Source organism: Mercenaria mercenaria, chromosome 4 (assembly GCF_021730395.1).
Source record: "Mercenaria mercenaria strain notata chromosome 4, MADL_Memer_1, whole genome shotgun sequence".
Lineage (NCBI taxonomy): Eukaryota > Metazoa > Mollusca > Bivalvia > Venerida > Veneridae > Mercenaria > Mercenaria mercenaria.
In genome coordinates, this window is record NC_069364.1 from 22648205 (window position 1) to 22667096 (window position 18892).

The 18892-nt window shown below is 34.8% G+C and overlaps 1 protein-coding gene across 1 annotated transcript in view; it reads right to left on the bottom strand.

The window, feature by feature from the left end:
- Positions 1–4803: 4803 nt before the first annotated feature.
- LOC123551190 (deoxyribose-phosphate aldolase-like) overlaps positions 4804–18892 on the bottom strand; it is a 63030-nt gene continuing 48941 nt past the window's right edge. Inside the window, exons 5-8 of the mRNA XM_045339922.2 lie at positions 16736–16870; positions 15976–16104; positions 12565–12677; positions 4804–11207 (exon numbers count right to left, since the gene is read on the bottom strand). Coding sequence (XP_045195857.2) covers positions 11001–11207; positions 12565–12677; positions 15976–16104; positions 16736–16870 — 584 coding nt within the window. The 3' untranslated portion in view covers positions 4804–11000. The remainder of the gene's footprint in view (positions 11208–12564; positions 12678–15975; positions 16105–16735; positions 16871–18892) is intronic.

The following is an 18892-nucleotide window of genomic DNA, read 5'->3' on the forward strand; positions in this document are numbered from 1 at the left end:
GAACGTTGGTATTACGTTCAAAACAACTTTGAGCTGTCGCATTATATTTATAGGACGGACGGACGGACGGACACAGGCACTCGCATAGATATATTCCGTTAATGGCAGCTCCAGATGACCTGCTTAAAATTGATATGGGGTGATGAATTATTCATTGTTTTGTTGCTTATCGCGCTACAACATTGTCCAAAATGTTTCCACTACATTTAAGGCTTAACCTAATTTTCAAAACGTGACCAATCTGGCAGAGTAAGTGTATAAAAGAAGACGTAGATTAGACCTCGATAACCTTTCATTCCATATGTTCAGTCACTTTAATTTAAAGATCCATCTTGACTTATTTAGAAATAACGTTTAAACTTTTTATTCTTGTACTTTTCAACTTGTAATACCCATAGTTAATTCTTTATGGAGAAGAAATGGAACTTTCATCTCTGAAAAAAAAAAAGATTTTTATTCCCATGTGGTGACTCCTCTTTCGTTTGTCATCTTTGTCCTGCGCTTAGAAACTGCCAGCTGAAAAGTATATACCAAAAATAGACATTTTCCTAAAGTAAATCTAAACAAGAGGGCCATGATGGCCCTGTATCTCTCACCTGAGTACCATTGCTCAAAATGATAATTATGATCAGGTTTTGACACAGAGCACATAGGCATACACATTAAATATCAGGATAAACATTTTCTTGTAACAGTCCCTTTTGACATAGTCAAGGCCAATTTCCATACCATGTTTGAGGGTCCTAGGCTCAAATGCTGCATTTTTGTACAAATATGACTATTCCTTACCCTGGAAGACTTAAATAACATTTAAAACCAATCTCATTAGATGCTGCTGAGATATATTCGTTTACATAAAATAAAGGGAGGTAATTTGTCACAAATTCAGTCAAAAGTTATGTCCGAGTCCATCTGATGGCACAAATGACATTTCAAATGAGTATCTTCATTGGTTACTGAGATACACCCATTTTAATTCGAAACCAAGTGCGGTAATTTGGCATAAAATCAGTCCATAGCTATCTACCCTGATTGCCTAAGTCCAACTAAAGACATTTTCCTAAAGTAAATCTAAACAAGAGGGCCATGATGGCCCTGTATCACTTACCTGAGTACCATTGCTCAAAATGATAATTATGATCAAGTTTTGACATAGAGCACATAGGCATACACATTAAATATCATCAGGATAAACATTATCTTGTACAGTCACTTTTGACCTAGTCAGGGCCAATTTCCATACCAAGTTTGCGGGTCGTATGCTCAAATGCTGCATTTTTGTATTAACATGACTATTCCTTTCCCTGGAAGACTTAAATAACATTTAAAACCAATCTCATTAGATGCTGCTGATATGTATTCATTTACATAAAATAAAGGGAGGTAATGTGTCATAAATTCAGTCAAAAGGTATCTACCCTGATTGTCCGAGTCCATCTGATGGCACAAATGACATTTCAAATCAGTATCTTCATTGGTTACTGAGATACAACCATTTTAATTTGAAACAAAGGGAAGTAATTTGACATAAAATCAGCCCATAGCTTTCTACCCTGATTGCCTCAGTCCAACTAAAGACAATAATGAATGTTCAGTTGAGTTCTATAAATATTTACCGAGATAAATCCATTTTTATTAAAATCAGGGGAGGTAATCATGCATTGGTATATGCATGTACAGAGTACAGAGTACAAGCCTATACAACAATATATTAGTAAAGTATTCATATCGATAAATGTTCAATCAAGAATTATCTAATATGACTATTTCTTACCATTGAAGACAAGAATAAGGTTTCAAACCAATCTCATTAGAAGTTGCTAATGTGTATTCATTTAGAGAAAAAATAAAGGGAGGTAATTTGTCATAAATTCAGTCAATATGTATCTTCACTGATTGTCAAAGTCCATCTGTTGAGATCTTATGGTGATACAAGTTGTGTGCAAGTTTGGTAAAAATAAAATCATAAATACAGCAGCTATTGTGCAGACAAGGTCAAAATAGCTAATTTTGGTCCTTTCAGGGGCCATAACTCTAGAACACATAATGGGATCTGGCTAGTTCAAGAAGGGAACCGAGATGTTACGGTGATACAAGTTGTGTGCAAGTTTGATTAAAATAAATTCATAAATGAAACCTCTATCGTGCAGACAAGAAATTGTTGACGCACGGACGCACGGACTGACGATAGATGAAGGGTGATCACAAAATCTCACCTTGTCACTATGTGACAGGTGAGCTAAAAATGGCACAGCCCAAATTGAATAATGGACCAGTTCATTTTAGAAATTTAGCAGGGTAAAGGTTAACAAGAACTGTCTGTAAAACAGCCAAGCTCGACTATTCGAAATATTGCCCCAGAAGCAGGAAATTATTACCCAAAATGTTAAATATCAAGAGTTTTATGTTCAAAAAGGGACATAATTTGACCAAAACGCATATCAGAGTTATGGAACTTGACCCAGTGAGGTTGGTAATTGATCTAGAAAGTGAAAAAATACGTTTCAAATCTATATGCCTTTAAGTAACAGCTGTATGTACTTGCACGCAAAACTTTAACCAGGATTTTCTAAGTCCAAATGGGGCATAATTTGGTTAAAATGAATGTCAGAGTTATGGGACTTGATGCTATCAACTAGTTTTATAACCCCAAAGACACGTAAAGTTTCAATTAAGTATCTGCATAAGCTTTGGAGATGGTAACTTGCATGTAAACCTTTAACCAGGATTTTCTAAGTCCAAAAAAAATACATGTCAGAGTTATGGGACTTGACCCAGTGAGGTTGGTAATTGATTTAGAAAAAGAAAAATTAAGTTTAAAATCTATATGCCTTTTGGTAATAGCTGTATGTACTTGCACGCAAAACTTTAACCAGGATTTTCTAAGTCCAAAAGGGGGCATAATTTGGCTAAAATGAGGTCAGAGTAAAAATATGGGACTTGATGCTATCAACTAGTTTTATAACCCCAAAGACAGATATTAAGTTTCAATTCAATATCTGCATTAGTTTTGGAGAAAGGAACTTGCATGTAAAACTTTAACCAGGATTTTCTAAGTCCAAAAGGGGGCATAATTTGCCCAAAATACATGTCAGAGTTATGGAACTTGACCCAGTGAGGTTGGTAATTTATCTAGAAGAAGAAAAATAAGTTTAAAATCTATATGCCTTTTAGTAATAGCTGTATGTACTTGCACGCAAAACTTGAACCAGAATTTTTTAAAGTCCAAAAGGTGGCATAATTTGGCCAAAATGAAGGTCAGAATTATGGGACTTGGTGCTCTCAACTAGTTTCATTACCCCGAAGACACATGTGAAGTTTCAATTCAATATCTGCATTAGAATTTGCTCAAAATACATGTCAGAGTTATGGAACTTGACCCAGTTAGGTTGGCAATTGACCTATAAAAAGAAAAAAATAAGTTTCAAACCTATATGCCTTTAAATGATAGCTGTATGTACTTGCATGCAATAACTTAACCAAGGTGTGACGCCGACGCCGACGCCAGGGTGAGTAGAATAGCTAGACTATTCTTTGAATAGTCAAGCTAAAAACAGACATGATGACATACCCAAATGATTGCCTGAAATTGACAGAGTATATATCTATGCAGATTTACGTAAAATATAATCTCTCCATTGAAAAAAATTATCGGAAATGTCTTCAGTAATTGTCTTAAACATAAGTACAAAAAGTGTATACATTTACAAAAATGTACATGTTATAAAGTTACATTAAATTACCTTCAAATGGTTGAAAGTAATTGCCTTAAAGTTTTAAAGTACACAGAGTAATGATTCTAAAATCATTATAAAATGAGTTATGGTTTTTATGCTCCATATATCTTCAATGCAGTTACTATCGACTTACATCAAGTTCTGCTAAGTTGTGTCAAACTTGAAAACTTAAACACAGAATGATAGGACAAAGTGATTCCAATACAGTTCAAAAAGCTCGTTTTGTGGTGACAGAATATATGTGTTTTACTGGTTGCAGATGCAGAATTTGTAACGGAAACTTAGATTATACACCACCACTACAGTTTGGAGTCTCATTATTTAGCTGATTTTGCAGTTTGTGTTTGACTGAAAATAGTTTTCTTGCATCAAACATGATCAACACTTTCCTTTTGATTTTTATTCAGTACCGACAATATTTTTCAAGAAAATGTAAGTTACAAACATTTAAAATGGGTCCTGATGTGTTCTGCAGCCTTTGGAAATATGTCAATTTCATATAGAAGAAAGAACAGCTATTTAGTGTGTTGTAACCTGTAGGTCATGCTTTTCATGGTGCAAGAAGACCCCAGGTGCCCCTCCTGGCATTTTGTCATCACGAGGGGTCACCTGGCTAGAACCACCGACATTTCGTAAGCCACCTGGCTTCCTCACATGAAAAAAATCTACGCCCCAAGCAGGGCTTGAACCTACATTGTTGTGGGGCAAGTGATTTGAAGTCAGCGACTTTACACAGAATTTAATCTTTAAATATTTTTTCTTACAGCATCAAATGAATTTAAACATTCATAAACCATGAATTCATTCATAAATGGCAACAACAATGAAATAATGCTTCAACTACAACACGTGTCATCTTACGCCACTGGGTGCAAGGCGAATTTTCAAGCACTAGTGAAACATTTCGAAACCACCTGAAACTACTACTAAGGTATGCCAGAATAAACATTCTAATCTAGGGAGCTAACTGGTGCTGTAGCTGAAATTGTAAATAACATGGTTATGTGGAGAATGTGTGTGGCGAGTCGGGCACGGGTAGATTAATTTATACTACAAGCACACTAGGTCTTGTTTTTCTTTTATTCCATCTATATAATAAAATCATGTAATATAATGCATCTAGCAATAAACCAATATCCTTTAACAATGAAACAAATACATTTCAACAACTGGATAATGAGGCCCTGATTCTTGCACAATAAAATGCAAATTATTTAATAAATGATGACAATTAGATCTATATACTTAGGATATTTAGCTGTCTACCACAATTGAAGGATCATGCTTAAAGATCTTAAGCCTCAATATCCAACATTCTTTAACATGATACACCAATGTCTTAATTATTCTTAAACTGTCTGTAAGCAGTATCTAGACTAAAATGCCCTTCTGATTCTAGTGGAAGTCTCTTAACACTACAATACTGATCGTCTTTTATCTATAATTTAAACATTCAATACATTTTCATTTTGGAGTGATGTACGAAGATTGATGGTAAATATGATCAGCTGACTATAGGACAAATAGTCAGACATGCAACATACCTGACAGATACATGTATAAACCACTAGTGATAGAGACTGAAATGTAAAGATTCTTGTACCTGAAATCGCTGTTACCTTGAGTTTCTGACATTTTCTAAAATGCTCTGCTTTCAATATAAAATTAAATAAAATTTTACCTAGACCTTTCCTCTTATTATTTTATATACATTCAGTGGTTTAAGTAAAGCCTAAAGAAACATGAAATGAGCCGCGCCATGACAAAACCAACATAGTGGCTTTGCGACCAGCATGGATCCAGACAAGCCTGCGCATCTGCGCAGTCTGGTCAGGCTCCATGCTGTTCGCTTTTAAAGCCTATTGGAATTGGAGAAACTGTTAGCGAACAGCATGGATCCTGACCAGACTGCGCGGATGCGCAAGCTGATCTGGATCCATGCGGGTCGCAAAGCCACTATGTTGGTTTTCTCATGGCACGGCTCATTTAATGTAAACATGTAAAGCATCACCTAACATAAATTTACAAGTACTCTTAAGTCTTGACATATTTGTGAATATAAATGGCCTACAATAAATTTACATGTAAATGCAACTACAATGGCTGATTGAGATAAAAGACTAGACAAATCAGGTAGTTATTTGGCACAAAAGTACCTGACATTTTGTTCTGGCAAGTATAACTTCAGATTTCTGTTGAGCAGTATTTAAATGATAATTTTTTATTCAATCCAAAATCAAGTACAAGTTTACATAAAGGGCAGTATGGGTCATATAATTATAATGTGGTAAAGAATAAAAATGAGATTCTCTCGAGATTATTTTTCAATTGTACAAAAAAATACATTTGAGCCGCGCCATGAGAAAACCAACAAAGTGCGTTTGTGACCAGCACAGGATCCATGCTGTTCGCTAACAGTTTCTCTAATTGCAATAGGCTTTGAAAGCGAACAGCATTGATCCTGACCAGACTGCACGGCTGCACAGGCTGGTCTGGATCCATGCTAGTCACAAACGCCACTATGTTGATTTTCCCATGGTGCAGCTCAAATTTTTTAAGTTGTACAAAAAGCAATACATCTGTGATTATACCTAATCTTGTGCAAATAAATCATGTGAAGTAAAGTAACTGTCTGATTATGGGTGTGAAAATTTCAAATTAATAAAATAAAACTCTAAAAGCTTTAGTTTGAACTTGACTGGTCAATGGAAATATGTTCTAGGACAAGTAGTTCAAGTCATCTATGGTTAGTCAGTTTTACAAGAATTAGTTGGACTGAATAGAGAAGCATGATCAATGATCAGTATCCACCCCTGTCTAAGTATTAGTAGGAAGAACAATGTTTTTCATAGATTTTACTGTGACCTGGCAATGGGTTTATGTGACGGGACCTGTTTGAATAATCTCAATCTAGGAGAAGAAATTGATTTGATTGGATCTAAATATGACATTTCATCTGGCTAATTGCATTAGATACAGCATCATTAAGAGGTAAAGATAAATCAATGCAAATCCATTACATGCATATTCATTAACATTTGAAAATACAGCTAATATTAAATTTTAGCCTGTTGGCGGCAAGTGATTCTGCCTTTGCGACCAGTGCAGACCATGATCAGCCTGCACATCCATGCAGTCTGATCATGGTCTGCACTGTTCGCTATTCAGTCAATAAATTTTCAGTGAACACCCCTTTGAATAATAAGTAATACTGTCCAAATTGAATGATGGACCAGTCCATTTTAGAAATATAGCAGAAGCAATGCTTAAAATTTGTTAGCATTACATTCATTGTATCATTACAGGGTTTATACTTGAGACCCTGGATACATGGTATAGAGATCCAATTTCTTAATTTCTTAATCACAAAAGACTAGCTTTTCAAGTGGCAAAAAAAATAGATCTTTAACAATTTAAGCAAATGGCCCTTTTTAAAGCAAATACCCATAGAGTACTTTTTTGCTAAAAGACGTATTTTTGAAACTATTCTCTAACAGCGATTATAATATGCCAATCACATTAAAATATAATGCTGATACTGAGAAACAATTTATGTACCAAACAGGTTAAAAATTTAAACTATTTCCACTATTTCCTTGTATTACAATATATAAACGTGCATATACAAAGTACTTCATGCGCCTGTTTTCAATACTCTCCCTTAAAGACCTAAATATGTAGCACATGTTATAAGGAACATACTTTTATCTATCTGCCACTTTACAGAAAGCAGTCACGTATAACGTGTAACTAAACAAAATTTTATAACACATAGCACTAAATAAATCAGAAACAAAATTTAAAACCAAACAATTACATGTAAGATAAACAATAATGTACAAAAACAGGTGATATCACTGCAAAAAATGTCTGAGTTATACACATCTTTGTTCATTTTTCTTATTTCTCTTCTTTTTTGCTTTTCCACAAAAAAAATGAAATGTGTACAAATTAAGAAATGTACATTGAATGTTCATTTCTGAAGACATCATCAGATAGTTTGGGCTAGAACTTAAAATCCTCAAAACACAATCTTCTTACAGTTAGTGTAATAGTTTAAAACAGAAAACAAAATATACATTACAACTCTATTTTAGTTTAAATAGAAATGTCTTAGTTCCAAGCATATTCCTCATCAAAGATATTACTTCCTTTATAATAACAATACTGGTACATCAATAATTACAAACTTAGCTGGAACTATTTATTAGATATATTTATATCTAAACTAAACAAAAATACAACACCGGTTCTAAAACATGAAAATCAAAATCTTATTTCTTAGACAAAAATCCAAGTAGGATAGACCACCATGATTAAAAACTATGACACATTTAATGAACACTTGTTAGTTATCCCGTTTTCCTTGAACATAATATCTATTTTTTTAAAAAATATATGAGGGGTGTTCAAAATTACCTGAACAAGTGTCCTTAAATCTTTACTTCTTGTCCAATTTGACCATATTATAGATTAGAATATAATGAATGTGAATACTTAAATTCACAAACATCATCTATTTATCGTTTCCAAGGGTCTCTCTGTGATTTTGGATTCAAAACACAACTTCTGTTAAACACTGATTTTCAGGTGATAACCCATACAATATGCTGCCAAAACATTTTTAATAATGTTTTATCTATAATTTGACCTTATTGGTGTAACACTTAAATTTCAGGTAAATAATCACTAGACTTGGGACAACACAACATGGAAAAAAAATTAGTTACAAAATAATGTTTTAGCAATGCAAAGTAGGAAAAAAGACAAATATTGGCCAAAATGCATCACATGATGCTAACATACCTGTCCAAAGAAAACCATTTTGACATATCAACTTAACATTCCCTTATCTACATTTTATAACAGTTTCACTAAATCTTCATGATATGTGAAGTGAGGGTACTTTTTCAGGTATTTACTGAACATCCCTCATACATAACTAATACAGAGGTGTAAGTAAGGACGGTACAAACACTGTATCATTATAAAAAATAACAAAGTAACAAAGTTACTTTCTGGGGAATTTAACACAAAAAAGGCAAATATATTTGACATCATAAGTAATAGGAGAATATATTTCTCTTTCATGGAGATTTTCCCACCTTCTAAAAATATAGACATCCTCCATATTTTACAGAAATCTTGAATAATATATATGTTCCTATCGAGTGGAATTTTTTAACTTGGAATGTTATTTCTGTAGTCTATTCAAAAGTGCAAGAAAGTACCATCCGCTTAATAACAATGTGTAAATTATAATATATCACTATGTAACAGGAAAATATGACCTTGTTTTATATTTCTATTGAAATACTCCTGTGTTTAACTACTTGTTTGCAATGGGAAAGTAAAAATTCATGCAATCTATGAAATAATATCACCATACCAAATTTAAGATTTTGGGACAAGTATAAATCCTGAGTGAACACATGTTTAAATGGTCCATGCCATTGCTTTGCTTGATTTATTTTTCTTTTCAAAAGCTAAGAATCATTCTAATTATCTCTAGCATGAGCATGTCAACAGAAGCAGTTTGAATATTGAACACTTATAGCTGTTTTCAAAAATGCATTTTGATCTTTCAGTAAAGTTTTCTTGACTAACAGGTAATTTACAGACCTCAGATTTATAATTAATGCATTGCTTTTATTTAAACTAAGTGTATCTACATGTATTTAAACAAGAGGGCAAAAGCAGCCAAAAGTCACTCATGGTTCAAATTTAGCCAGATTTTCAACTTGCATCATTTTGCAACTTCTATTTGAAAGGTCCATACAAAGATTATCTACACGTTTTGTGAACATCCATAAAGTGGTTAATGAGAAGAAGTTGTTTTAAAGTTTTCTATTTTCAGCTCGAAAAATGGTCAAGCCATATGGTAAAGATCCAGCATATGATACATAAGAAGAAATTCTGTAGTTTCTTTTCATACTGATTGCTTAACAAAGCTTAGGTGAGCTAATACTGTAAAGACAAATTAAGTCATATTAACAACTGCTTTTTTCCTTCATATTTAAGAAAATTCAAATAAAACCTAAGTATAACAAGAGCACCGCCTTGCGGGTGCTGACGCTCATCTGATTTTTTTTGTATAATAGAAATATTGTCCTACCCATGATTTTCTAAGTCTAAAAAGGGCCATCACTCTTGCAAAAAGCAAGATAGAGTTATGTTTCTTGATATACAGTGTCCACTTATGATGGTGAAAAACTGTTGCAAGTTTTAAAGCAATAGCTTTGATAGTTTATGAGAAAAGTTGACTTAAACATAATATTCAACCAAGAAAATGATTTTTCTAAGTCCAAAAGGGGCAATAATTATTGCAAAAAGCAGGATGGAGTTATGTTGCTTGCTGTACAGGGTCAGCTTATGATGGTGAACAAGAGCTGCAAGTTTTAAAGCAATAGCTTTGATAGTTTAAGAGAAAAAGTTGGCCTAAACATAAAACTTAACCAAGAAATCTGATATTTTCTAAGTCCAAAAGGTGCCATAAATCTTGCAAAAAGCAGGATGGAGTTATGTTTCTTGCTGTACAGGGTCAGCTTATGATGGTGAATAAGTGTTGCAAGTTTTAAAGGAATAGCTTTGATAGTTTAGGATAAAAGCTGACCTAAACATAAAACTTAACCAAGAAAACTGATTTTCTAAGTCCAAAAGGGGCAATAATTCTTGCAAAAAGCAAGATGGAGTTACGTTTCTTGATGTACAGGGTCTGCTTATGATGGTGAACAAGTATTCCAAGTTTCAAAGCAATAGCTTTGATAGTTTAGGAGAAAAGTTGGCCTAAACATAAAACTTAACCAAGAAATCTGATATTTTCTAAGTACAAAAGGGGCCATAAATCCTGCAAAAAGCAAGATGGAGTTATGTTTCTTGCTATACAGGGTCAGCTTATGATGTTGAACAAGTATTCCAAGTTTCAAAGCAATAGCTTTGATAGTTTAGGAGAAAAGCTGACCTAAACATAAAACTTAACCAGGCAACGCCGACGCCGACGTCACAACTGCTCAAGTGATGACAATAACTCATCATTTTTTTTCAAAAAATCAGATGAGCTAAAAAGGTAGCGAAAACCTCAATAGCAGTGAATGAAAATGTAAATATCACATTAGCTATCTCATCAACGTCCCTGACAAAAACAAAGCTAGCATTAAAAACTAATTTCATAAATATTCAAATACTAAAATATATCAAAATTATTGATGCTGGACATCTCAATTCTTCTTCGTATGTGTGATTCTGAACTTTTTTCAAACGTAATTATGACATAGGTATTTCATGGGCAGCAGCATATCTTCCATACACAAAGTGGAAGAGCTGTCGTTCAATATCAATCAGTAGACTACTGGCCCCTATTCTGAAGAGAGCAGGCGTGGTCCACTCATCCCCCAGCTCTTCTTTCATCAGCGACAACCAAGTGCAAGCATCCTTGGCAGACCTGATCCCTCCAGCTGGTTTGAACCCAACCTGAAACAGACATTCACAGAACCTGTCATCTGTTTTTTCCTGCAACAGACTAACCTAAACCTATTTAACCCTTACCCTGCTAAATTTCAATAATGAACTTGTCAATCTTTCAATTTGGACAGTACCATTAACTGTTAAAAGGGGTACTTACCAAAAAATACTGACTGAATGGCAAACAGTGCAGATCATGATCAGACTGCATGGATGTGCAGGCTGATCATGATCTTCACTGGTCGTAAAGGCAGAATCACTCATACTAACTGGTAACACTGCAACACATCTTATAACCTCAATACATAACACTTACTTCCAAAGTAATAAATTATCACAAAATCAAGGCAATTTACAAAACAGTACATCATTTAGGGATATCTTATAAGTTTTTAGTCAAACTGTCACAAAGAACATTCATCAAGGGATCCAACTCTAAACATTTTGAGCCGCGCCATGAGAAAACCAACATAGTGGCTTTGGGACCAGCATGGATCCAGACCAGCCTGCGAATCCGCGCAGTCTGGTCAGGATCCATGCTGTTTGCTAACAGTTTCTCCAATTCCAATAGGCTTTAAAAGCGAACAGCATGGAGCCTGACCAGACTGCGCGGATGCGCAGGCTGGTCTGGATCCATGCTGGTCGCAAACCCACTATGTTGGTTTTGTCATGGCGCGGCTCATTTGTCCTTTCTTTTTACAGTCTAGTGCTCAAATGATTGGGCTTCCACTCTTTATATTATATGTTAATTCAAACTGTGATTATCAAACATTCTTGGTCATCTCACTATATCCACATCCCTCCTCAACACTCCCTTATGCCACTGGTCCTATTTCTAACTTGATACAGTAAAGACTGTCTACAGTGACCAACCTTCGGAGAACTTCACAAAGGTCATTGTAGACAGGGAATCTCTATAGTATATTACACAATCTGACTAGGACGGACTTGGTTTAAGGCAAATAACACATGTTCTACTTAGCATTCTATTAAGGACCTTTAAGCACTCTGATAAAACATGGAATGTTTTAAAGGAGCTTTCAGTCTGCTTCACTTTATTTTCATCGTTAAGATGGTGATGCAGTTATTAAGATTGAGAACCACACTCCGTGATTTGTACTGGAGCAGTTTTCTCCCTTTGAGAGGGTGGGTCAAAAAGTCGTTATAAATGTCTGAAGTCGTGGTTCGGGGCAAAGAAATCATGGTTGCTGTACGCATCAGACAGGGGGTCACTAGAAACAAGCCAATTTTAACATGAAATGCTTCGGGAGGAAATAAAAAGAGTCACTGTAGACAGAAAGTCACTGAAAGCAAGGGGTCGCTAAGGCAGTCTTTACTGTAAAAGCCTTAATAATCCTAGTCATACCTTGTGACCTGTCCTTTCAAAGTATTCCCTTATAGCTCTCACCATCACCAGTGCTACCAGTAAGATGGCATTCACCCCTTCTTTCCCTGTTGATGTTTTAATGAAGTCAGCCCCTGAAATGACAAAAATCCTCTGTTAAATTGCTGTTTTTCATGATGGTTAAAGGTATTACTAGACCCAAATTTCATATCAGAAAATATAAACAATTTCTACACATAGTTCATAACACACAATACATATGTTTATGTAATAAATTAACATTACTATGCATAACGTTTAAAAAAGCACACACTTATTCTCAATACATGTAACAATAATTATCTATGTGTAGTACCACTAAAAAATCTGGAAGTTTTTTTTACACAATTGACTGTTACTGCATGACATGTAATTAAGAAATAATTTATAACAAAAGAGTGTTTTAACACTTATTTATGCACGATGGGCGGTTATATGTCGGGCGTAATAATTTCATGAGGGCGTAGCCCGAGTGAAATTATTTGTACAATGTATTACCGCCCAAGTGTATAAATAGTGTTAAAATACGGTTTTGGTAGAAATTATTTCGATTCTAATATGCCCTTAATCTAAAACAGTAGATGAAATATAGTAGCGCCCTTTCTTGGTCGCAACAAAGTCATTGACGTCACTGCACGTTAACGTGACGTCATTCTAGCATAAGAGTGTTTTAACAGAGAAGAGCATATTAGAATTATGAATGTAACTCAACACACCCAATCAATTTACATGTTTAGTAAAGTTCAATGTGTTTGATGAGGATTTTCTTCATCTGAAGTAAATATTCAAGGATAAAATATGTAAGTGGAAGATGGACATTGGACACCTTTAAAGTCGGATGATCCCCTAAAGTTACAGTACAACTTTCTAGCACAACTGGCAGCTGAAACGCACTTGATGGTATCACTTTTGATTGGTATTGCACAACAAAAGACCTTTGTCAGGCCAGATATATTGCTTCCTAAAACATCCGACAATGCCTGTCTTAAATCAGTGAAGTGAAGGGTAAACAATTCAAGCATTTATGGTCCTGAAAACTCTAAGCCCTATGTTTATGTGTACACTGTTACTCCTTTTTATTTGAAGAAATATATATTTATTTTCTTTATATTTCTACAATCTAGGTGTTGGGATCTGGTGTAAAACATGCAACACCACCTTTAAAACTAAACTGGATGACTTTCGTATGGCTCTTACACATAATTAAGCCTTAAACAAGAGGACCATGATGGTCCTGAATCGCTCACCTCTTCCCTCATGACCCAGTTTTGAGCATGACGTCGTTTTTTCTATTATTTGACATAGTGACCTAGGTTTTGAGCTCATGTGACCCAGTTTTGATCTTGACCTAGATATTATCAAGATAAAAATGCTGACCAATTTTCATGAAGATCCATTGAAAAATATGGTCTCTAGAGAGGTCACAAGGTTTCTCTATTATTTGACCTATTGACCTAGTTTTTGAAGGTACGTGACCCTGTTTTGAACTTTACCTAGATATCATCAAGGTGAACATTCTCACTAAATTTTATGAAGATCTCATGAAAAATATGGCCTCTAGAGAGGTCAAAAAGGTTTTTCTATTTTTATACCTACTGGCCTAGTTTTTGACTGCACGTGACCCAGTTTCTAATCTGACCTAGATATCATCAAGGTGAACATTCAGATCAATTTTTATGAAGATCCATTGAAAAATATGGCCTCTAGAGAGGTCAAAGATTTTTCTAATTTTAGACCTACTGACCTAGTTTTTGACCGCAGTTGACCCAGTTTCAAACTTTACCTATATATCATCAAGATCAACATTCAGACCAACTTTCATACAGATCCCATGAAAAATATGGCCTCTAGAGAGGTCACAACGTTTTTTCATTATTTGACCTACTGACCTACTTTTTGAGGGCATGTGACCGACTTTCAAACTTGACCTAGATATCATCAAGATGAACATTCTAACCAATTTTTATGGAGATCCATTCACAAGTATGGCCTCTAGAGAGGTCACAAGGTTTTTCTATTTTCAGACCTACTGACCTAGTTTTTGACCGCACATGACCCTGTTTCGAACTTGACCTAGATATCATCAAGATCAACATTCAGACCAACTTTCATACAGATCCCATGAATAATATGGCCTTTAGAGAGGTCACAAGGTTTTTCTATTATTTGACCTACTGACCTAGTTTTTGAAGGCACGTGACCCACTTTCGAACTTGACCTAGATATTATCAAGATGAACATTCAGACCAACTTTCATACAGATCCCATGAAAAATATGGCCTCTAGAGAGGTCACAAGGTTTTTCTATTATTTGACCTACTGACCTAGTTTTTGATCGCACGTGACCCAGTTTCGAACTTGACCTAGATATCATCAAGGTGAACATTCTAACCAATTTTCATGAAGATCTCATGAAATATATGGCCTCTAGAGAGGTCACAAGGTTTTTCTATTTTTAGACCTACTGACCTAGTTTTTGACCGCACGTGACCCAGTTTCGAACTTGACCTAGATATCATCAAGATGAACATTCAGACCAACTTTCATACAGATCCCATGAAAAATATGGCCTTTAGAGGGGTCACAAGGTTTTTCTATTATTTGACCTACTGACCTAGTTTTTGATGGCATGTGACCCAGTTTCAAACCTGGCCTAGATATCATCAAGGTGAACGTTCTGACCAATTTTCATGAAGATCTTGTGAAATATATGGCCTCTAGAGAGGTCACAAGGTTTTCCTATTTTTAGACCTACTGACCTAGTTTTTGAAGGTACGTGACCCAGTTTCGAACTTGACCTAGATATCATCAAGATGAACATTCTGACCAACTTTCATAAAGATCCCACAAAAAATGTGACCTCTAGAGTGGTCACAAGCAAAGTTTACGGACGCACGGACGGACGGACAGACGGACGGACGACGGACACCGCACGATCACAAAAGCTCACCTTGTCACTTTGTGACAGGTGAGCTAAAAAGGGGGTCAGTGATGACAAAAGTCAAACTTTTTGCTCTCCAGATGCTTGAACCCAGTCTCTTGGCACGGAACCAGAATCTCTGACCTACATTAAGGTACCTCAGGCATACTTGTACATTATAATAACCTTTATTGACAGAGCAGTGTGCCTTAACAAAGCTACAGCCATGACTTTAGGTTCTTGTGAAAAATATTTTGTCATCTATTGACATAATTTACAATACAATAACATGTCATTACAAATACCGTTTACTACCACAGGCAAATTTTTTTACTGTGTTTGACATAATGCTGCTTTAATCATATTACAGAAGTCTCTAAAGGAAGTATTTAGGCTGCTTCAAGTATTAAAATCTGTATCTCTCAATTTTCCCAGAAAATCCATGTAAAGCAAGCGCATGGATTCTAACCTACCTGCCATCATACAGACAATGCTGGCTTTGTGGATATTAGCAAGACTTCCAAGTTCCCCTGTGGCAAGAATTGTCTTCATGTGTGCCTCCCCACATGCCTCTCTCATCATTCTCACCTCATCATACAATCCTATATATATATGACATAAACATACAACATAAATAAAGATATATTACGCCTAAATTTCAAATTAGAAAATATGAACAATAGTTATACACTATCTATGGAATTATAAACATGTTTGTGTGTATAAGCAGCATTGTATGTAAGGTTTAAAATGTGCAGATAAAAGGGGATGAAGTTCGATTCCCTGTCAAGACAAAATGTGCTTACTGATAACTTGTGTCACTATTTGAGTTTAACATCTTTATCAACACCTTTTCAGTCATAAAATCAACAGTGTCTACTTGTAGCAATGAGCACAATGCCAAACTTTATAGTGCTGTCTCACTGGAATATCAAGCAAGGAATCTTCTAGTGCCGTTTTTCATATCTTTGGTATGACATGGCCAGGGAGTGAAACCAAGATCTCCGGCACTCTACCACTAGGCTACCATGACAGTCCATGATAAGTTGACTACAAACAAAAAATCCCTGTCATTTTGTCATGTGGAAAAATTATCAGTTACTTGCTGGGAAAAATCAAAGTACAAAACACTTAAGATTTAATTACTTTCTTCACATGACTTTAATGCTGTTGAAAAACAGCATCATAAGCAACAGAATCCATAGAGAATTAACACGCTCTACCTGCACTTACCTTTCCAATCCCCTGTAAGCGCCATCTGTCTGTTAATAACAATATCAATTTCACGTGCTCCATCCTCCACAGCTAATCGTATTTCTTCCAGACGTGTCTTTAAAGGTGTCTGCCCAGTAGGAAAACCAGTGGCAACTGTAACAAACATAACATCATTTTTAGTTCAAACAGTTCACCGTATTATTTCTAACAGAAAACACAAGTTCACCAGGTTATTTCTAACAGAAAACAAAGTGGGGAATGTAACATTAACCATCCTTTTATTTAGTACCTACTCACTCATTAAAGTACATAGTCCTTGAGTGCAGTCCTTGAGTGCAGTAATGCATTCAATATCAAATTTATTACCATCTGGTTCTTTCAATTACATGATTATGGAGTAATAATCTTACATACGAAATACTGTTTAACCAAAGCAGTGAAAATTGGTAGCGAAATATAGGTTAATACAATGATGTTATTTTTTATTATAATCAAAAGTGCTATTGAAGTTTCTGAAGCCTCAATTAACAAAAGATGTCTCAAGACAGCACAACTGACAATACTAAAACTTGTCAGTAAAAATGGATTTTCTATCTATAAAATAGGAATATTATTCAAGTCATGTCAGAGTTATGGGCCTTGATGCTGTGATCTGCAGTTGCAACCAATACTGTCGCAAACGAGTTCACTTCCATGGGGGGTAGGTGGTCTACGAATGTGCACATCGCAAACTATATATCAAAATGTTTGTAAGAGTCTTAAGTTTCCAAAACCAGTTGATGCCAGAATGCAAATGGTGGGCAAAGTGCTCAAATTCAAGATGGCCGCCAGTATGGCCGACGAAAATTAAAAATCATACTATACATATTGACTGGACAATATATTTCAAATTTAAAGGCATCGTCCTAGTCTTATACTAGTTTCTGTTGCAGAATAGATTAAAACAAAGTATATTTCATCTTTAACTAAATTGAAATAAATTCTTACAAAATATGATGGATTTTGCATGCAAAATGATCAGAAAAATTGTTGTTTACATACATTCTTTTAATAATTGTACCACTTTTAATTACTTGATTATATTTTGCAAGTTTTATGCTTTATAATGTTCAGAATTTCATAAACTATCATAAGTATTTGACATGACAACTTTTAATTAAATTATTATCTGTTAATCCAGCAATCAAGGGCTAAATAAACAGCTTAGTGGGTGGGGTAAATCTATGTACACTTACATAAAATGTAATACTTTAATATTCATATTAAGTAAAGGTACAGGTTTTTATGCCCCCGGCATCTACTGATGCGGGAGACATATAGTGATTGTCCTGTCCGTCCGTCCGTTCGTTCATCCGTTCGTTCGTCCGTCCGTACGAGGTTAACCAAATCGGACCGTTTCGTCTAGCATCAATACCCTAACTAGAATGACTTGATACTAATGCAGATGTAACCTGTGACCATTCCTCATCTTCAGACATCACCTGACCTCAGTTTGACCGTGACCTTGAACTTGACCTCGTTTTGGACTTAGGTTGCTTTGTATCGACAAGAATGCCACCGGGGGCATCAAGCGTTTATTGAACGCAACTCCTTGTTTAATGTGCAAATTGTTTTTTTTTTTCTTGACGGAAAAAATACGTGAAAAAGAACTATTACATGAATAGAATGTGTCATATATACCGACATTAGTAAAACGCAGTTACATAACTGGTGTGGGTAATCAGTAAATGATGAAAATACATGTATATCATTTTCACATTATGACACGGTTCGATCTTTAAGTATACATATGTTTGATAAAAGTAACTAAAACAGGCTGAAATTTAAATTCGAAGATTAAAACAGCATTTAATAGAATATTTCTTTAGCAATTACATAAAATATTGATTTAAACTTATTAACTGTTTGCTAGTCATTTTCTTGTAAAAAGAGAATGTAAAAATGATTAATATACAACATACGTAATAATGTCTTCGACATTTTATGTTCAGTTGTAAGCTTGTAAGCTTGTGAGATATGATAATATCAGTAAAATATGGAATACTGCTCTACAATGACATCTTTTCAAGATTTGAATAAATAACCTTTAGAATGTTATGAAATTCTAAAAAATTAACAAAAAAATACATACATTGAACACATATTGATTGATACAAACTGACACAATATGATTTA